The following is a 22765-nucleotide window of genomic DNA, read 5'->3' as shown; positions in this document are numbered from 1 at the left end:
TAATTAGAAAAAAGAGTCCTGTTCTTCTGTTGGCACTCTTCTGAGAATGTAGTAATGCAGTATTAGTCATAGTAAAGTTGTGTAATAAAAGCCCTCCAATATAAATGTGAAGATGGAATATATATGACTATTAAATGTACTAGTAAATATTTATATTTCTACAGCACTCTAAATTGTAATTAAGATTAGGCCACATTTTTTAATGTAAAACTTTTTAATGCAAAATTTTTAAATGCCCAAAGGCAATAATCTGAAGACAGGCCACAGGTAGTATAAAAATGAGAATATAACATTTAAATAAAAGAATAATGTAAATATTTGTCATAGAATTCCTCATTACTTTTCTTTAACTATTTGGACAAAAGAGTTGGAAAAAAGAAAAGATGAGAAAGACTAAAAATTTGTCATCACTTTCTTAATAATAATCAGTAATGATGGTGACGGGAATGATGTTTAAGGAGTGACATGAAGAAGTGAAATTCAAAACTTTTCTAACACTTTTCTAAAGTAAAGCAACATGTAAGAAAATACTGCAAAGCTGAGAGGGGAAACTGGAGTGTATAACTCATGTAACACGGACTGAAACAAGTGACATCGCTGAAAACTTGTAGGGGTGCCAGACTGTAAAAGCAAAGCTAACCCTTGATCTGCTTTCAGAAAAAGTGAGTAAGGAGAAACTCAGCAGGTCCAGTACATGGAAGATGTGGTCACAGCAATGAGGTAGGAAGAGGACCTCCACAGATTCTTGTAGGAAATGTTTATATGAAATTGTTGTACACTAATAAATTTAGTACCTATGTTTGCCAGAAGTACACCAAAGGAAGATTACATTTATATTAGAGTAGTAGCACCTAATTTGTTTTCAAAATGAGCATCCTTGAAATAATTTTTAAAGCACACACACAAATATACTGGATTAGGTTTTTGCTCATTTTGATAAATAAGCTAGTTTTATGGAGAGTTTGTGCTGCAAAACATATTTGGGATCTCAGAATATTCAGAAATTAAAAATAGGAAGTAACAATTGCCTTTATGACATGATATTGAATGAAGAGTAATATATACAACTTACCACGCACTTGATATCAAAGACTGTATTAGAATTATTAATCATAATGTATTTGTGAAGGAATAAAAAGCTTATTTGTTCAGCTATATTTTTCTCCAAGAAGCTCTCCATTAACACCTGAGCACATACCACACATCCTTTCTATCAGTCACAATCTTTCATACAAATCGATTTCTTCTAAAGAATACATAGGAAGCAGATGAGAAGTCAAGGCAAAATTTGAAAATGCATGTATTTTAGAATATGGTGGCCACATGCTAAATAGAGAACACAGCATTTCTGGATGTCTTTTGCAAATACCCTAAGACATTTGGGCAGCTACACAATACTGGTCTGGAAAATCATTTCAGCAAAGACCAAAGTTGCTGAACTTATCTAACATACATTACAGGGTTGCCAATACATAAACAGGCCTAAGTGACTAAAGAAATTTATAAAAGAAGAAATCAAATCTATGCACTTCTAATTAAGATTTCTGTATAACAATATTAAAATGTTTTATCATATTTTAATGATAAATCATTAAAATATAAAATTGCTATCTACTATCATTGTAGGAAATATATGGGATTTTTTTACTCAAAATTGGAACATTTTTATCTATGGTAGAAATTTATGGAAATTATACTGAGAAACCACTTTTGCAAGTGGAATGGTGATGCCCATTTCAAATATGTCAATAGAAAGTAATATCCTTAAATGAATATTTGGAAAACATACTGAATTTCAGACCTATTTTGCCCTGAATTCAGTGAAAAATGCTTTTGATGATAATGCAAAGATCAGCCCTGCTGCACTCAATGTCCACAAAGAATTTCAGAGGTTTTTTTCCCCTGAGAAGTCGGATTACATTTAGTTGAGGACACAAAATGAAACAGCTACAGTAACTAAACTGACTATTTTTTGTGGTTATTTCTTTTTGACTTTGCAAAAAAGTAAGGCAATGAAGGTTGTAGTGCTGTTGTAGTAATTTTCAACCTCTTCAGCTGCCATACCACACACACGAATTCAAATGTGTAGAGACAGAAATTAATGCTGTGGAACACGCAGAATGAGAAACATTCACAAAAAAAGGCGTTGTGCTTCATTACCACATTTAAAACTTAAGGGCAACAATAACTTTCAGCAGTTAGCATTTAACTAGATGGCTAAGGTTAAATGCAGAATGAAAAGCAATTACATATAGCAGATAAAGATTATGCTTCAAACCAAGATATTTTCAATTACGTGCAACTTTGCAGAAAATATATAATTTGGCACAACTACATAGACATTGAAAATTTAAGTTCAGACCACAAACAAGGTCCCTCCAGAGTTAGACCTGTGTAAATTTATAGCTTAAAGAAAGAAGCTTAAAAAAGTATAGAAGAGAGTTTGCAAAGCAATGACTTTCAGTTGCACCATTCTGAAAAAACATGGTAAAGCAAGGTGCTGTAGATGAAGGCTGGCTCAGAGTTTTTGCAAAAAGATTTACTAAAGTCACCAGAGATAGGTATAAGCCATCCACCTGGACTTCTTCAGGAAAAAAAGTCACTACATTCCACCCAGTTTCATCCAGAGATTTGATACCTATAATTTCTGAAATTCACATTAATGAAATTCTGTGTATATTATATATTCAAGAAAGGTGCATGCCCTTTTTCCTAGCAAACTATTCCTTTAACGATATTTCTACTCCAAAAATCACTGCATTGTATTTACATACAAAGGCGAAGGCCACCAAGAAACTTCTGTAACAATAAGTACCTTAAGCTAATGGGACCTGAAAGAGCTGGGGATAAATGTATGTTTTTCACATGCAAGCACGGGCAAAAGGAACACAGCATAGCTAGCCTCAGAACACGGCATAGTTAACCGAGGCTTTACTTTAAAACATATATGTATGTTTTATATTATATGTTTAATATATATATGTCTTTATTTATTATTATATTTTATATATAAAATAAATATATATACAAAATGTATATGTGTATATATGTGTGTATATATATGTTATTTTTAGGTTTAATACATACAGATTACAGAATATTTCATTAGTGGCAATGACACTACTATCATGTCTGCAGCATCCCTCATGGTCAGAGTCAAAAATGTTCTCAACTGTCAAAAGTATCTCCATTTTTCACTGGTTTCTTGACTTGCCCTGCATACCAAGAATCAGGCAATTAAATACAGCATTTGAAAGCTCTTTGGTGACTATGTGGCTACATTTTCTGGTGTTTCTGGGATAGAATATAAAGAATCATAAATTGCAAATCATCATTTTTCTTCAGCGATGTAAATAATTTATTAACGCTTTCATGGATGCTATAAGAAACAGCATTAAAGCAGCCTAATGAATAAACTAACCCACTATTAGGATGAAACGTGCTGCCTAAATAGGAGAATGCATGCAGCTATATAAAGCACAGATCTATGGTCCAAAACTCCTGCAAGCTCTCATAGCTCCAGGAGCAAAATTTAACCTCAAAATTGAGTAGAATTCTGTAGAAACTGTAACAATGAGGTTTTAAAAGGAAGCCTGATTGCTTTAAATATAATCTTTAAAAGGAAGCCTGAGTGTTTTAAATATAATCTATGTGTCAATTGACAGAAGTGATATAATGTTGTTTGGCATTTGCAAACAGCATTGACATTTTCAACAAATGCTGAAGAAAAGTATATGGGAGCACAGTGATATGTAAACCCAAACCAGTAATTTCTCTTATTTCATATTCTACACAGTCTCAGTGGGTTCCTAAAGTATATCTTTGAGATAATAAACATAATTTTCTATGCTACATTTTCTACCAATGAGGAAAGGTGGAAAAGCCAGCAAATTAACCAGAAACAAAAAAGGGTTTTGGAATGTCAGCTATCGTACGATTCTTACTAACACAGAAGATTTAACAAGGGCTGGATAAATGTTTCAGACAAGCAGGAGAAATTTCATGTGTAAAGTAAGCACAGCCATTAAAAAAGAAAAAAAGAAGACTATTTTCCAGTATAGTATTAACTATGTATAAAGCCTAATTTTACATACAAGCCCTGGGAAAAAGCTCTAAAGGTCTTTTTTCTTTTCTTTTTTTTTTTTTTGAGACTATTTGTTGAGAGTTCTGGCAAAAAGTGAAATCTGCTAATGGAAATTGCAACACACAACTGCACACTGCAGCAGGAATGGGTTTAAAAGCATCACTATGGGCCATGGTCTATATGTATCCTTGCCCTGAGGAAGCCACTAGAGCTTGAGCTCCTGGTAATACATGGCACTAATGAAAGATCTTAGTGTCTTGTTTGCATGTGCTGTAGTTTAGCATACTTTTAGAAGATTCACACTTGTAAGGCTAATAGGATCTCAAAAGCTGTGGAATAAAAGTGGTTATATTGTCAGTAATTTCAATATTAAACTTAATTCCATGAAGATCATAAATGACAAAACTGGGAAGGAAAATTAGCATCCCACTTCCCTTGCAAATGAGACTCAGTCTTCTAAAATTAGTGTGTAAAAATGAAGCTGGTTAACAGAAATGTGTTCATATACTCACTGTAAAACATCACATGTGCCTTCAAAAAATTCATAGACAGACAGTGTTGTACCACTGAGCTTCACAGAATCACAGAATCATTAGGGTTGGAAAGGACCTCTGGAGATCTCTAGTCCAGTCTCCTGCCAAGGCAGGGCCACCTAGAGCAGGTTACACAGGAATATATCCAGGTGGGTTTTGAACGTCTCCAGAGGGAGATCTGGTGTACCAGTTGCAGGTTGTCCAATTGCTAACTGCAGATTGGACTTTCAGTGACAAAACTATTCGGAGAGACCATGCGTTATGTGGAACCAGCTGAAAACCAGCATCATTTTAAAAGCAGCTAAGGGGTAAGCAAATGTAGCTACGTTTTACAGTAATTTAAACTAAAAATGGGAAGTAAATTTTTCAGAAAGCTAACAATATCTACTATTCATCTTAGCTACAGCAGACACAGTAAAACGTATATTTAAAGAATTTTCAATCCACTGTAAATATAATATAGGTCCATTTTTTTTATCTCCCCCATACCTAGAAGCCTACTGCCTGACTCAGAGAGCTTCTGCTGTTTGTAAGGAGTAAGACACCTAAATTTAGCTGTCTGTGCATGAGGTGTCTACATATGAGCTTGTTGTGAGAGTCAGTTACCTAACACAGGTATTTGGTGTCATCACAGTGACCAGCAGTATTCCTTCCCCACCTCCAGCTCCAAACAGACACAGCTCTCCTGTTCGTTTTGTACTGTATCTGGCAGCCCTGGCAGATTCATCACCAGCTCAGCTGGCAGATTGGATTTACTAGACCTCCACAGACTACAGTCAAATTTTAGATACTGGTTCACATGTAGACACACAAATTCAAACACTCCTAATTCTGAAATGAATCCTGTGCTCTGTAAGACAGAGTATAATATTTAGTGTTTGTAAACATGTTTTAATAAGGAGCTGATGTACCCTGTAAGTATCCTCCAGTTTGACACAATTTAAAACCACAACTTCCTATTCAGTAGAATAGTTAATGTAACTGATTTGGTTAATTCTAGCCCTAAATTATTGTTATTAAACCTGTAGTAAACATAAGGATTCCCTTAATTTGATGTATATTTTCTATTGCAATTTATAGACAACTGACTGTTTGAAAATATAAAAATTGCTAGCATATTGAAATATTACATAAAATCAAAATAATTTCTGTGTAGCATTTATGTCACAAGGAGATAAACTACACATTCACTTTTTTATAGAAGCTAGTGCCATCACAGAATCAAAACAGCAATGAACCATTTGGTGGACATTCTTGTTTCTGACAAGTTAAACTGAACCAATGAGAGTGACTTATTCTATATCAATAGTTACTGTTAGAACTGCAGACCAAAGACCTTCTCCATTACACATTACCCTTAAATATAAACTAATTTCCCCCAATGGGTCCAACTGTCCATCTCAATTGCTCCTGCACTTTAAAATCAATGTGTGTTACTATTCCCTATCAAATACAAAGTGCTTTGTAAGATGGTGTTTCCAACTGGAGATAAAACCAGATTTGACAGAGCTACAGATGTTTTCACTCCGTTTGCTATGTATGCAATATGCCATGAAAACTACTAAATGAGGGTTTGTTTACTACCCAGTGATGGAAAGCTATAGTTTTTCTCTTTCCTTTTTTCTGTTTTATATAAGCATATTTCCAGTAAGTACTCATAAGTATCTGCAGTTTCTCATTGTTGCTCTATCAGAGCCACAGCCATAGGCTTTCAGAGGAAAGTGTTACCTTAACATACACATTTCTAGTATTTTGTAACTCTCAATCTGATACTTGTTATATATCTATTGATATACTTGCTTAATTAGGGGACCAATTTACTGTCATCATTTTATGTTTAGACACAGTTCTGAATATGTAGTACACTCAGAATCAGTATGAGAATATGAATATGAAACAAAATATTAATTATTTTGGGGAAACAGAGAGTGAGTGACAGGAATACAGAAATTACTGAAAAACATATATTCAATTCCCTTGTAAACTTAGCCCATTTATTTTCATATATAGTACAATAAATTTTTAAAGCCATTTATTACCTGTGTATTCACTGTGGAACCTAGTATGAAAACAGGCTTATATACTGCAGTTCTCTAATTAATTTTATGTTGTTTAAATAAATAATTATGTGAAAATCATCTGCTCTTGTTCAAATGCATTATATGTTTGAAAACTATCCATCTGTTCTCTTCCAGATCTCTTACCATCGTCTTTCGTTATTATTTAATTGAATTTCCATTTTTCAACTTTAAGAGTGCCTCACAGGAAACTGAAATAATAGTATTCAGATTGTGTTAATGGTCATGTTATGCTTGGTTGATCATGCTTGGCTCTTCTAAATGTTTTTAGTATCAGGTAGACACAAAGTTTGTACAACATTTCTAAGGATTTGGGGCAAGAAAGGCTACGAAAGTCCTATTTCAATTCAATTTCATTGTACATGCCTTTGTTCCTTACTGTCAATACAAATTTCACTGTTTTATTTAAAACTCCACATAGCAAGGTGATGCTCTAAAGACCTGGTCCCGTGCTCAGTGAAGTGGACTTGGATTTAATTGGATCTTAAGTGGGAGGGGTTAGAGAAGTGTGATATATCTCAGTTGGCTTGATTGAACAAAAGGACTGTTTTCTATTTAATAAAAACTGGTGCAAATAACAATAAATAATACAGTATAACTAAATCATTTTAAACCAAGTATCCTAGACATTATGAAATGGAAGAATGAAAGAGGGGTTTTATTTTTTGCACAGATAAATTACAGCTACTTCAGAGAAGAAAGGAATGATGTAAAACACATAGTTTATAATTTATAAAGCACTAATGTCTTAACTGCAGCTCCTATTTTTAAGAGGTTACTTTAAGAAAGTAACTTTCCCAGCTGAATATTGGAAAAAACACACATTAGCAGTCTATATTTTACATCATCACAAATTATTCTGAATTACATTCCATTTTCCCAGAATTATTTGTTAGTACTTCTTGTTTGTCTGTAGTTGTTTTCAGCTTTTCTCTTATAACCTGAGGAAAAGGACACCAGTAAATGGACATAACCCAAAATAGCTTTAATCCAACTCTATTGCTTGTCTGACTTATTTTTAACAGTGTGAGAAGCACACATCAGGTGGAGATTCAGAACATAATGGGAATGGTAAGGTCACCAGCAGATACCATTATTAATATTTTCTGGCCTCAGAAACATCTCTCTGGGGTGTAAAATTCCTTTCTATATGTGTGTACTGTTGTGCAATGCAATTATGTGTTGCTGTAACCCTTTCATACAAAAGAGAATAATCTGCAAGCTACTATACAGGTAAAAAAAATCTCTTGTCCAAATTCACGATAGTTATATGGCACCACAGCTCATCATGATACACTGCAATTAAAAGGGAAGAGACAAACCTAAATTTCAAAGCCATCCATAATCCTTCCTCCATCAATGTTAACATTTATATAATATGTGTGTGTGTATTCTATATATATTATATATGTATGTATGTGTGTATTCTACTTAATTTTATAGTAAAACAGGAATTCAGGTTATTGAATTGCTTATAGTAACTGATGTATTTGCTGGTTCACTCTTTTTTCATGGCCAGTAAGAAATGTGGGAATCTGTCACTAGCTCTTGGATTTCAGCTTGCTCACAAGGGACAGAAGAAGGGAACAAAAGAATAAACAGAAGGTCTTACAACCACCTTAAAAAAGCTTCACTGAGCAGCTTATTCAGAATGCAATTTATCCTTTTTTTTTTTTTTTTTTCCTGAGAGCTTTAAGAAAAGTGACAGGGAACACATGGGACAGAGTATTAGAGAAATTGAACCTCAAAAGGGGAGAAAGTGTTTTGTGTTACCTCCTGGTTAGCAGCAGCTAGTTCTTCTTCCAGTGCAGAGACTCTTTCTAAAGAAACCCTCAGTCGTTCCCTTACCTAGAAGAAAAATCAAAATATGTGCAGTAACGTAACTTCTATCAGTCTTTAAAGATTATATAATCTGCCATATGCACTACTGTATGCCCTGCCAGTCTATTTGCAGGCATGTGTGTTGCATCCTTTCATGAGACCATACAGTGTTGTAAACTTTCAAACCTAACCATAGGAAGACTTAACCCATGAAAATACATGTCAAACCTGAAGTGTCATACTGCTGTTCCAGTTTGCCTGTACTTTTATGGAATACACAGCAAATGTAAATATTCTAAGATGACACGGAATAAAAGTAAAATGTTGTTTACAAGCATCTTTTACAAAGAATAAGAAAAAAAACATTTGCAGATGTTTTAAGTCCAGTGCATGGAAGAAAACTAATCCGTTCATATTAATTGGATTCAACAAATTCATTACAAAATAACTTGCAGCATTGCCTTCAGGCACACATGCTAAAGATTTTTTATATCATCGTGCAGTTTGTTTTGGTTTTGCAAAAAGTCATAAACAGGATATACTCTCATAAGCAGAAAAGATGGCTGTGCTTGTGCCAGTTTCATAGATGACCTATTCTGTTCCAAGGATGTGTATGATCTACTCAATTATTACTGGTAGTATTGAAATTATGACTAAATATTAATTATTAGATTCATTTAATACCTCTGAAGACATATTTACTGTTGTTTGGGTACTCTGGCTCACCATCAGCTCATGTAGCGACAGATAACCTAAGCTGGCAATGTAATCACCAGTGTCTTAATACAATGAAAATCAAATCAGACATAGAGGTGAATTTCAGTGCTGGGTGCAGGTGATTCTTCCTCCTGACTATGAAGGCAGCCTGTGGCAACCCCTCTCCTACTCTACACAACTTCATTAGGCACCTGACATTAACTTCATATTACAACCTGGCTCATCAATCAACACTCAGGATATACTTCTATACACGTTCCAGCTACACTGCAGCAATGTTCTTCCAGCTGATGATCCAAGGATGTTTAAGGCTATTAGCAATGTTTGTAAGGAAAGTTATCATATTCTCTTAGACCAAGAGATGTAGCTGGAAAACAAAGCAAAATGAAAACCTTTCATGTACAGTGGAATATAGTACTTCTTCATGTACATACAATTGTTTGCACACGCTTGACAAATACAGATCCCTGAAAAGGTAGGTGTGCATATACTAATGCTTCCATACTTTTTCCAGTGAAATCTCTTAATCTGATAAATATTAACTTTACTTACACACTTTATTTTCTATTACTACTGATAGAAGTGAAATTTTGCAAATAGACTCACTACATCTCAAGAATGGCTTAGACTTTAAAAAAAAAAAAAATAGCAAAACTATAACATAACATGTTCACTAAACTTTAAAACTAAACCTAAAGATCAAATACATATTCAGGAAATGAACACTAAAACCAAAATCTATTCAGCCTTTCTAACAAATGCAAATAGAGTTGCTTATGCAGGACTTTGAGGTATTTTGGTCCTCTTTACATTCTTCAGCTTTATTAAAAGAAACAAAAAATGAAAATATATTTCCTCTATTACATGAATTATTTGAATACCCTCAGGTAACTATGATTTTATTATATATTAAACAATATTGCTAGCCTTAACGGATCAGAAATCACAAGTGATTTACTCAAAGCAGCAAAAGAAAAGTGAGTTGAAGAGTATTAAGGTATAAGAAACACTAAGATGCTCTGAATATTAGAAAGAATCCTCAATTTTTTTAGCCCAACTTCTGATCAATTCATTTCCCTCTATTCCTTCAGCCCTATAACACTGAAAAAAATGAACTGTTAATATTCCCAAAGATGCATGTTGTAGCTTAAATGGACACTTCCTATAGCGTATGACTATCTAATCAACAACTGAGCTGCAGTAACCGACTGTGCCTGTTCTTCACCTGACACAGTTTAAGTAATTTTAAGGTGGGAGTGACTGAGCCATCTGTAAGTGGCAGTGATAAGAGTGAAAATTACTACAAATTTTCATGACTGTTTCAGTGGGTTTTATACAACAGAACAAGAGAATGCAGCGAAAATATTCAATGGAACCTAAAATATTTTTACTATTTATTAATTTTTTGTACTTTTTTCATCAAAATCATATGTAAAAATGTTTAATCATAAAGCTTGCTTTCCAAAATGAGCTACATAATTCCTGGAAAACATCCTTATAAAGCTTCAAATTTATGGTAGCACATAAGCTATCATAGCAGTCATTTTATATGATTTTTTTAGTATTCAATTCTAACACAGCTGGAATATGGAAAATTAATTTGAAATATTATATTTACTAATTCTAATTTATTCATATTTTTCATCTAATTCTATTTTTCATTCTGCTTCTAATCGAAAAACTTCAATTGTTTGAATAGCTGAAAAAGTATTTCTTCATTTTCCTATCTCCTATTTTTAAAATCATATACTGCTTGAAAACCAGTATTATTTCTCCAGTTCTTCTATTAGCTTCCAAGGGCTGCTTGATGGACCTGCTCCCAGTCAGATCCAAGACAGTACAAGTCTACTGTCTGGTACTCGCATCTTTCCTCTCTCTCTTCTCCTATCATGCTCTCTGCCTCCCCAGAGGTTCCCTCAATTCCTCTGTGGATCCTAAAACTCTTTTTCTGTATTTTGCTACTCTTACCACCATTTCTATCTTTTACTAGCTCTTCACTATTAAAGTCCATGTTCTACAAACGAGGGGTGTAGTCCTGTCTTCAAGAGTCCTCATTTCAATTTCTCTAACCACAGTGAAAGCTGGCAGATAACAATTTCTTAATGGAAATCTCAGCTTAGATGCAAAAACTCCACGGAAAAATGACAGTCATCTTTCTGATTTCAATCCTCTTGGCTGTAAGCACTGGTGGGGGACAAGATGATTGAGAGAAAATTCACAAGACTGCAGTTGGTAATTTTACTTCAAATTTTTGTAAGTTTCCTGAAACCTCCATATATTAAAGCCTAAGTGTTTTACAGATGAGAATGCATGTTTAAAAAATATGTTATAATATGTCTAACACTGGCATTCACTTTGAATAGTGTTAGAATTTGCAAACCAACTAGGCAACATTACTGGGGTCACAGATTCACAGGAGCTGAAATCAGAAAAACGATCCTTAATGTTTATACATTATGGCACTGTAGAACTGAATCTGAGTGGGTTTTATATGGACATTTTAAAGCCTGAAATAAACACTCCCTGAAAATAATAGGCATTTGTTTGAAAAAAATTTAGGAGACAACTTTTTTTAACATGGCACTTCAGAAAAAAATAGGTAGAGAATGTCTTCATTCTGAATATCAAGCTATTATATTCAAATAATTTTCTTTTTCATTCTTGGCCTATTTATTGTTAGTAACAAGGAACATTGTTAGTAACATGGAACAGTACCAGTGTGACACAGAGCAACAGCTGGAAGCAGTTTCCTTAGCCTTGCCTTGCCTTCCCTCCTTTCTATGTACACAGTACTGCTTTTTTATGATCTAATCAAAACTGCAGCGGTCCTTGTTCTGTAAGTATAAGAGTTGCAAAAGGAACTGAAAGCAATTCTGCCTTGGCACCCCAGACTTTTATTCCTTTCATCTGCCCTGTGAACAACTAATTAATTCACGTTTTCCATTGGAAATGTTGCAACTAATTCATCACTTTCAATCACATACATACTGTTTTTTTAAGAGGAAGGAAATCTTTGATTTTATCACTGAACAAGAGGGAAAATACTAAATCAGTGTTCTGAAGGAGAAATCTGCTTCATTTTACAGACCATAAACTGTAAGTTTATTTCTCACTTTAAATTTCTTTCTCAGTCTTCAACTGATTTCAAAATAAACTGGAGGAATAAGACAAGAGCTGAATAAAGATTTCAGGTTTGGTCATTCACGTTCCAGGAAAGAATACAAAAGCCGCACCAACATATGCGGTATGCATGTATTTTGAAAATATTTTACTCCGAGCAATATTTACCAATTAGGAATTGTACTAATATTTTCCTGAACTTTTTAAGTTCATATCTAATAACCTTAGAATCTAAAGACAGAGCAACAGCCAAAGACTGAACAGCCATATACAAATGTACTGCAAAGCCTTTTGGATTTCCTATTCAGATTTATTACAGCATTTATTACAGCAAAAAAAGCAAACAGAACCATCCTAATTTCTGAGAGGTCCAGGAAAAGGTGTTGTTCCTGGTCACTACCTTGTCAGAGAACAAGGAGCTGGAACAAATGCAAACTATTTTTATCTGATAATATGGAGGGAGGAGATATGTGTGTGGTTCATATGATGAATGCAAATTACAATTAGAATATTATGTTATTTATCTTCTGGAAGTGAAAGACAGTAAGCAACTGTAGTTCATAAAAGTAAGCATTATCTCAGTGAGACCGTGTTTATCACTTCAGAAATAACATACTACTTAAATTTCATATGGTTCTTCAATGTATTTCTATTTTCTTTGCACTAGGTAAAACTTTACTAAATAAACTTTCACAAAGAAAGAGTAATCAGATGTCACCTGATCTACCAGAACATGCTATAAAATGCATGTTTCAAGGACAGATTCCTATTGGAGTGCTGAGCAAAAGGGTTGCACAGCAAGCAAAGGGTTGGATACATCCTCTAACATGTGCCCAGATGACTGCGTATTCCTCTGGCTTTTAAATGCAACCGCATTATCTTGAAATGTAACATAGTCAATGTCATGTTAGCACTGCTGTTGGTGCAAAACATCACCCATCTTTCTCTGTCTCCTAGCAACTGCTTCCCACTTTTTCCCTTGCTGTCAAATTCTTTCTTCATTCTTTCCAGATCTGCAGCCCACAAAGAGCTTTTAAAAAGCACTTGCACATGCTACCATTGAATCTCTTTTATTTTTTTTCATGAACAGTCTATTGAATAAAAGCTCTCCTAGCTACCTGCTAATGAATAAAAAGATAGTGATAATGTTCACATGAACAGGTTGATTTTATCTGCAAGAATATCGGGTATACTTTTCTGCCATGAATCAGTCATAATAAACCCAGTGTTTTTTGAATCTTAGCTAGGACAATAACACCTGGTAGTCTCCTTCCTCTGTGAAGATCAACTGGACTCTTCTCTTGAAACATCAACCAAAAAAATGTGTTTGCGGAAGAAGCTGCTTTAAACAGTTTCTTCTTTCCAAATGCTTAAATGTTGAGCCCAAAGTTTAAAGCAAAATACAAAAAACGTCTGCATTAAAGTAGTCAGGCACGTTAGAATTTAATTATAGGTATAAAATGGTATAAATAAAATAACTATTTTTCTAGTTTTTGTTCTTCCTTATTTGCATATGAGGAATATGTACTTCCTGACCTACTCTTATACTCAGTGTATATTCTAACCATGAAATTAATCTGAGCTTCTGTTTTCTATTCAACTCTAATGATGTCTAGTAAATCTCATCTTCATCTTCTTCATTATAAACTATTCCATGTATATTCATATATATCTCAAAATGTTTTATAGAACTGTCTTACATTATTTCTAAAACTTTTCATTGCATGAAATAAACCAAAGAAAGATAGTAGCAGCAGTAAGAGAAGTCTTTGGGAACTGAAGCATTTAAGAAGGTCAGGGGTGCTTAATTTAAGTTTCCACACAGGCTATCTTTCCTATGAATACAGCCACAAATTTCAAGTGCCTTAGGCAACAGCAAAGGCTATTTGAAATGTTAAGTCAGAATTTCACATCACTCCCAGTTGTAACCAGTTCTAACCTCTAGTGCCTAAAACGTTCAATTTTTTAAATACCTTTTGTTTGTTAGAGATAACATAACCTTACACTTATTAAAAACAGTCACTGAATTTAACTTTGAACATGAAGAAAATCTAGAATTGGTAGCAGAAGTGTCCATGGCCAGTGTTTTCAGATTTCTAAATATTTTAGCATCATTAGATACATACTGATGTTTGACTATATGTATAGGTTATGCCAAACTAAATTTCTAAATAATAATAATACAGCTACTGTCATTTTTATTTGCTGTGACACAACTCACCCAAGGAGACACAATGAGATTTATTTGAGATAAACATTGAATACTAAATATTTATATATTTATTCATTATCCTGAAACCCTAAAGTGAGAATTCTCACAAAACACACTGTAACTATGCAAGAGCAGACTATGAAGACAGTTGTCTGTCACTGCTAGAATTTCATATGGACAATGAAGTAAGAATAACAGCATACTCTTACTACCTTCTACTCACTAGGATTTACATATTTGGTTTAGCCACATGGGACTGGCTTTCTAGCAGGGGAAGCTCATGACAAGATTTCACTCTACAGGGGGTGAAGGGATGCTGAAGAAGGTGTTGGACACTGAAATAACTGTCAATGACATGTTTTCTCTTTCTAATGCATTGTGACATCACTCTCTATGGTGATCTGTCTTTTGGACAAAAGGTAAAGGCAAAGTATAGACTTCATGTAATATATAGACAATAGGTCATTTGGAATAAGGTATCATTCCTTGTTTTCTTTATACTTAAGCAGTCCTCCTTGGAACTATGAACCCTGAATTGATATGTTTTATTTTCCACCTTCCAGTCTGTTTTATCTTTTTCCTTGACTTTGATTATAATAATGAGGATGGTTTTGTAACTCTCGTATGGTGTACACAGCAATCCTTGCATGACCAGTCAAGTTTTGTGGCAGAATTTGTTACAACACCTTGAGATGTTTAAGCGTAGGAAGTGAGAAAGTGAAAGAAAATTTACATTTAGGAAAAATGGATAGACTTTCTTGAGATTTTTGTGAGTTTAAAAGGCAAGCATTTTTATGAAAATATCTTGTTATTCTTTTTCACGGGTGCAAAGGCTAAATTATTGGTTTCAATGTCAACATTTCTTGTGGGAAAAAAAAAAAAAAAAAAAAGTTTCCAGTATTCATTTGATTTCATTCAAAGATTCCTGATGAGTGGAACACCCACAAGTGTTGTGATCACCATTATCAAAGGCAGAAATTATCCTGTGAAAATCCAGGGAAGTACAGGCTGGCCACTCTTGGGAAGGTAATGGAGCAAATCTTTCTGGAAGCCACTTCCAGGCACATATGGGACAAGACAGTAATTGGGAAGAGCCAGTATGACTTTGTCAAATGACATCTGGCCAAACTTGTTGCCTTGTGTGATGAGATGACTGGCTCAATGGATGTGGGGAGAACAGGGAATGTTTTTTACTTTGTCTTTACCAAGGCTTTCTGCAAGGTCGTTTGTTTATCTTTAGAGAAAAGGGTGAGATCTGAATTGGGTAAGGGGACTATATAAAGCGTAGAAAATTGGCTGGACTACAAAGCTTAGATTTGTGATCAGTGACACAAAGTCCAAATGGCGTTCCATTGCTATGAATGAAATAACTTCATGACACAAGTCAGGCTTGGGGAAGAGTCTTGCAGGAAAGACCTAGGGCTGAATAAGGCCACACAGCTCAGTCAGCAGGTTGAGTGAAATAATTATTCCCCTCTGGACTTTTGAGACTGAATCTGGTTTGGGGCTCCTCAGTACAAGAAAGACACTGACAGACTTCAAAGAAGGCCCATCAAGCTGGACCTGGGCTGGAGCACACGGCGTATGAGAAGAGGTTGAGAGAGCTGGGTCTCATCACACTTAAGAAGGTAAGGTTCAGAGGAGATTTTTTTTTTGGCTATCTACAACTAGGTTACCAGAAGATATGGAGAAAACAAAGCCAACTTCTTGGAGATGCAGAGTGACGGGACAAGAGGGACAAGGTGCAAGACTCAGCAATGGAAACTCCAGCTAGGCAACCTGACACAGTTGTGCCTGCTTTGAGGAGGAAGTTGGGCCAGATGTCCTCTAGGAGGCCGAATCTACATTGTTTTACTAGTTCCTGACTAACTTCAATGAATTTTCATAGGTGGATTAGTATCTTACTTCTGAAGGGTCTGAAACAAATCTAATTTATATATTTTTTCTGTCAAAACCCATAGTTTTTTCAGCACATGTGGATGTATGCAGTCTCTTTTACTTCCATTATTTTGAGTAGAAGTCTCAATAATGCTGACAATGTGTGGCATAATGTGATACCATTATATTATCAGGTATCTGGATGGCATACAAAACTTTGATCCAATTCTTCTAAAGAAAGACACTTTAACATAAATACATAATTTCATACAGCATGTGTACCTAAAAATAATATGTGCTAGGTTTATAATAAATTATTTTAAACTAATTTATTAAACCGTTGCCTTGATTGATTTTGGAAAGTTTTGTAATTAAAATATGATTTACTATATCAAAATTAAAAAGGTTCAATGCATAGATGAACAGCAAATAGGAAAAAGTAATTTTGGCCAATCTATTTTAAAATTTGTTTTATAATGTAACAAATCTCCTGTTAGTATGACTGCAGATGGCTGAGTTTTCTATGCTGATAATTATCATTACCACTGGGACAGAGACCCATTATATGCATAAGATGTGTTACCTGTGTCACTCCAAGATTTTGAAATTAACTGATTACTGATTTTAACCTGCTACATTAGAAAAACCCACCAGAATTTCCAGAGATATAGATCAAAATATTATATTTAGCTTCAATCTAATTCTGTAAAATAATTTTCAAAATGAGATGTAAAATAAACTGCATAGTACCTAAACACTAAAACATTCAAAAAAAAACTGTGTAAGAAGTACATAACTGCTAAATAATCAGAATCTATTTAAAGTTTAGTTCTTTGTTTCTCATATTTATCCAGCATAGTGTCAAAAAGTATAGAAGCAGAAAAACTCCCTGCTCTATAATTTTATCAGTGTTTAAAATGTTAGGTAAAAGATCAAATCTCAGACTATAAACCCTATCAGTCCTCAAAAGATGTTTTTAATACTACAGGATTTTATAAATCTTAATGACATCTAAAAGCTTATTACAATAAATTGCCTACGGAAGCAAGAGTCATTATATTCCCTTTCCTACATTTTCTTTAAACATACTTTCATGACGTAGCTGAATAGAATGTATAACTAAAGCTATGGCTAAACACAAAATAAGTTTTGATTTGGCATAAAATTCATTTAACTTTGAACCTTATAAGTTAACCCAGTATGACTCAAAACCCATAGTGTTTCACACCTTTATTACCAAAGAATATAGATATTACTATAAATTACTTAAATATGGTCAACTTTCTGAGTATATTTTTGAATTTGGAAAAGTTAAATTTATTACTGTGAGACCACTCGACTGGTTCTACACAAACACAGATCAACCCTCCAGTCAATGGTCTTGGGTGCCGTGCTACAGAAATGTCTCTTCTGCTTTCCCAAACGTCTCAAATAGAGAAGCAACTCAGCTGCAGCAATGAGCGCAACCAAATCAGCCAAGACAAACCCCACAAGGTACTAGGTTCTTTACCCATGAGCAAAGGCTCTCACGTGCTCCCTGAATGTGTAGTTTTGAGGCACTTCTTAACTAATTTGATGCATCATCTTCTGAATATAGTGTTTCTGGACATCAATTGGATTTCTGAATTCATGTAAGCAATGCTCAAAGTGATACTTCCTAGCTGTAGAAAATTTCATTCACACAAAAGTCCTTCCAGCAGAGGACACATAAGGAATCCAGTGGAAAAGCCCTCCTAATTAGCATGACTAGATACAGTTGTCATCCGTGGATTTTAACTTTATTCTGCAATGAAGCATCTACTACTTATTTTAGGTTACACTACTTATAAAGGAAACACTATGCTTCTGTAGTAAATGATAAAAACATGTCTGAAATTTAGGAGGTTTTCCTTTTAAAACTTTTTAAGAGGCAGGTTCATTTATGTAGTTAGAAACATCTCATTCTGCCATTTTATCCTGTTTGTGTGTTTTTAAAATGTGAGATACCGACATTTTCTCAGCAATAACTTAAAAGCGTATTGTAAAGACAATAAATTACATGGTGTCATCCTTATGTACTGCTAAATAGGAGAAGCATGTCTGGTAGGGGTGAGATTTGCTTGTTTTGAAAAGTCAGCACTGTTGTCTACAGAAGATAGGTAAAGTGACCTGAAGTGCATTACAGCTATTGGTCATACATTCCTATGGTTTTCTCTGGACACATGTAAATGCTGTAAGTACAGGACATATTCCAAGAAGCAAATAAACAATACAGATGCTCTGCTGCATCATAAGGCACAGTTAAGCAAGTTAAAGAGAGTATTTAGTAAGCTTTTTTCCATACTGTACCTTTTCATCCAAAGCCTTGTGGTGCTCAAACAGAGATTTCAGAGCTTTGAGGACCTCAACTTCACTGGAAACTCCTGAGGGAGACTGTGCTTGCCGCTTCACCACTGTCATCCTCAGTGACCTTTCGTGTCTTGAGACAAGGCACTCCAAATGTTCCAGTAACAGCTATTGGATTTGATATAAAAGGATATTAATTTTCATGCACCTAAATGCTATGGGAATTCCAACTAAAAACTGCATAGTACCAAATGGCAATTTTCTTAGCAACCTCACTGTAGGAGAGAGTACTGGAATTATTGGCAACATTTCATGATTCTAAATGAGATGGAATAAATAGAAAAATACAAAATCTACTAATTTAATTTAAAAATCTGCTATGAAAAGAAAGAACAAGAAATCACTCGGCATAGGGCCACTATTTAACTAAATTAAGTACATATTTACAATATTATTTGTTATAGTAATTGATGAGCATTAACAACCAAATAACAACCAAAACCAGTCTAAAGCATCATGCAAAAATACTAATGAAGTTTATAATTAATTCACCCTAAATGTAAGATAGTTTCAATTTCTACTGGAAGTTACTTAACAAAATATGTAAAAGTAAACAGTATATTTTATTACATTTTTAAGACTATTCATTCTAAATGCCACAGCTAATGGTGTTTCTGACTGGCATGTGATCTAAAATGTTCATTGTCTCTATTGCATTACAGACATGATGGAAGACAAAAAGATCAATAAAGAGAAATTTCAAGCTATTATAAATATCTGTAAAATAACCTGTAAATAGCCTACTTATTATTATTGTAAAATGTATAATTATTTTTCATTATTACTCTGAGGTTACATGGAAAATTAAAATGATAGCTGATGTATAGAAAATTCTCTATTTATCTACACTTTCATAGGACTACCATTGCTGTTCTTACTGTCTGAACATAAAAGAGAATTGGTTAACTGTAAGGTTGAAGCAGGGTAACTAAATTAATGAATCACAATGCATGTTAAATGTATTGTAATTACAACATACAACTATATCTAAGTCACTGAAGTGGAAATTTGAAAGTTATATGGATAGCTGTTTATTATTTCTCCGTTGATGTGTTCTTAATCTAGCTATTGTTAGTTATATGTTTATCTGTAATCCATAGTTATACTCAGCCACATAATGACTTTATTGTTACATGAATTGATAGGCACAGAAAAGCAAAACCAGAGTGCAATCACATTATAGTTGTAATGTATTGCTATTAAGTCAGGAATGATTAGGGTTTGATGTTATCTTTGCTTCAAATACGGTTTTTGTGTCTGTATTTGCACCTGGTTATTATGTTACAATAACTATTATTCACAAAAATAGTGAACACATATGCAAAATACATTAAGAATTGTAATGAGTCCACACAGTTTAAGAAAGGAAGGTATTTCTACCGTTTCTGAATTAAAGTGATGGCCTGTATTTATCAAAAGCAAATAAGCAAGAAATTAATGAGCTTTGTCATCCAGTCCCTCTAGGGCTGATTGCAGATACAGGTGGATTTTTAATTATTTGAGGCAGTCCAAAGTAACAGGCAAATTGTAGAGATCTCTGCATCACAGAGCCATTGGGAACTTGGTATGGTGCTTTGGTAAGATACTCAGTACTTAAAGACACACTTAATTGCTATCATGCATAGAACTGAATTTCTAAATTTTGGTCTAAATTCATATATCATCATGATTTTTCTAGGCCACTGAGTTTATCTAGGAGACAGATGGAGAAAAGTCAATAGCTGATTTCTAATGTCACAACCCACTCACTGCCCCATGTCTGCAAAGAGATGGCGTGGCTGCAACATTCCCTTCTCTCTGCACCCAAACTCTGCCCCATTCCATTGCCCTGGGGTAGCAAGACTCTGGCTCTAATCTATGCTGTGGCTTCAGATTTCTCCATAGTAATTTCCACTTGCTGGCTGATCCCGTTAGAGCCTGACTTACCCTGCTCTGTTGTCTGTCTTGTATGCCTTTATGCAGAAACTTACAATGCCTCATAGCTACCACAGTAAGTCTAAATGTGGTGAAAATCCTATGAAACTCTGGAGAAATTGTAAGATAAAGGGAAAATGTTGAACCACAGCTGAGCTTTTAGAATGGCCATTCCTTCTGTAAGTCTGTAGTTGTTTGAAGCTCAAGCTGGCACCCACTAAAGCAGTTCAGAGTAACAAAATCTTGATAGCTAATTTTTGCTCAAACACTGAGCAAATTTATTGTATTTGATACTCTGCTACCTAGAACTACTTATGTTCCAGACAAACACAAAAAAAGGAGAGTTCTGAGAGCATGTATGCAAGTCTTGGTAGGAAGCAAAAATGAGAAAATCTGGTTTAGGGGAAAAGGAAAATTATGGTGACACAGAATTCTTGACAGGGGAAAAACGTTCGTGATAGAAGAAATTACATATAACCTATAGCACAGAGATAAATAAAGAACATGGGGGAAAAAAAATATATACATCCAGAACCATTTTTGAATGGATGTAGACACACAATCCCAAGAGGGAATTTGAAGTCAGGATGGACAGAAGAAAGACAAGATCCTTGTTAAGAGAAGGAAGAATGGAGATCAAAAAGAGTGATGAAGAAAGAAACATTAAACAAGGTTTCCAAGTATAAAAAGAGAACAGAGTGCTGGGAATTCAGAATTTCTAATGGGGTGATAGTGGAGTTTACTGTATGGCATGAAAAGTGCGGCACCCTAGTCTTTTGTAGAAGAGCAGGTAACACGTTAAGTTGCTGCCATATTAGAAATGTGCATAATGTAGAAAACTAAACCCATAAAAGTCATCCACTAATTTTGCCTTTATCTTAGAATTAGAATTTTAGAGATGATAAAACCATATTTCAATGTTGGCATATGTGTCATAGTCATCAAATAAATCAAGTGCAAAATACTGTGTTGCCTATTTTACTGTATGAAGACAGATGAGATGATGTCACACCTAAGTGTCAAAATACTGATGAAGAATTACTGCACTACCTCTGAACATTTCATGCCTTTTTTTTTTTTTTTTTTCTGTTCTTATTCATTTGAGTTTTACTCAGTTTGGTTCATGCTTTGGTTCATTTTTCTGGAAACTACCTGTGAACGCTGGAATTTTCCTTACTGTCAGCCCAAAGGTTGCTCAAGAAACATGCTGACATAGGCTTCTGGCTTGTAAATATTTCTTTTTTTTTTTTTTTTTTTTTGCTTTTCAGCAGAAGTCAACAAGATTTGTCCACAAATTCTGTGAGCTCTGCTTACAGCAAATCCAGCTGAGCAAGAGTATTATTAACCAGGCCTCCCAATGCCTCATTACTGCCAGGCAGCACTGCCAAGTTCATCATTAAACCGTGTCCCTAAGTGCGACATCTACACATCTTTTACATACCTCCAGGGATGGCAACTTAACCACTTCTCTGGCCAGCCTGTTTCAATGCTTGATGTCCCTTGCAGTGAAGAAACTTTTCCCACTATCCAATCTAAACCTCTCCTGATAAACTGGAGGCCATTTCCTCTTGTCCTATCACTTGTTACTTGGGAGAGGAAACCAGCAATTACCGCGCTGCATCCTCCTTTCAAGTAGTTGTAGAAAGTGATATAGCCTCCCCTGAGCTTCCTCTTCTCAAGACTAATCAGTCCCAGTGCCCTCAGCTGCTCCTCATAAGATTTGTGCTCTAGACCCTTCACTAGCTTCGTTATCCTTGGACATTGCAGCGATACTGCTGCTTTACCCAACTTTTGCTTCAACTACGATTATACTAAAAAAAAAAAAAAAAAGAAAATATCTTCCCTACTTCCCTGGGAAGAGCAAACCTAACTACACTGAGAGAACTACGAAGTGTCCCATTGCTACAGTGATGGGGGAAATTAACATTGAAGATAATGTGTCCAAGCAACATAGTTTAACAACTAAAGGAAATTACAATAACTTGTGGGCATGATGACATGTTGAGGACTTTCCCCCCCCCAG

The 22765-nt window shown here is 34.6% G+C and overlaps 1 protein-coding gene across 4 annotated transcripts in view; it reads right to left on the bottom strand.

The window, feature by feature from the left end:
* PPFIA2 (PTPRF interacting protein alpha 2) overlaps positions 1 to 22765 on the bottom strand; it is a gene marked incomplete at both ends in the record, with an annotated part of 317533 nt that overhangs the window by 93764 nt on the left and 201004 nt on the right. For 3 of the 4 annotated variants that reach the window (XM_080620698.1, XM_080620699.1, XM_080620700.1), the window contains 2 exons: positions 8469 to 8543; positions 18772 to 18936. In XM_080620698.1, coding sequence (XP_080476824.1) covers positions 8469 to 8543; positions 18772 to 18936 — 240 coding nt within the window. The remainder of the gene's footprint in view (positions 1 to 8468; positions 8544 to 18771; positions 18937 to 22765) is intronic. The other variant, XM_080620701.1, reaches the window with a different exon arrangement.

This window comes from Psittacula echo (genome assembly GCF_963264785.1).
Source record: "Psittacula echo genome assembly, chromosome: 1".
In the NCBI taxonomy this organism is placed as follows: domain Eukaryota; kingdom Metazoa; phylum Chordata; class Aves; order Psittaciformes; family Psittacidae; genus Psittacula; species Psittacula echo.
The sequence above is the reverse complement of the archived record's forward strand: the minus strand, read 5'-3'. Positions and strand labels throughout refer to the sequence as shown.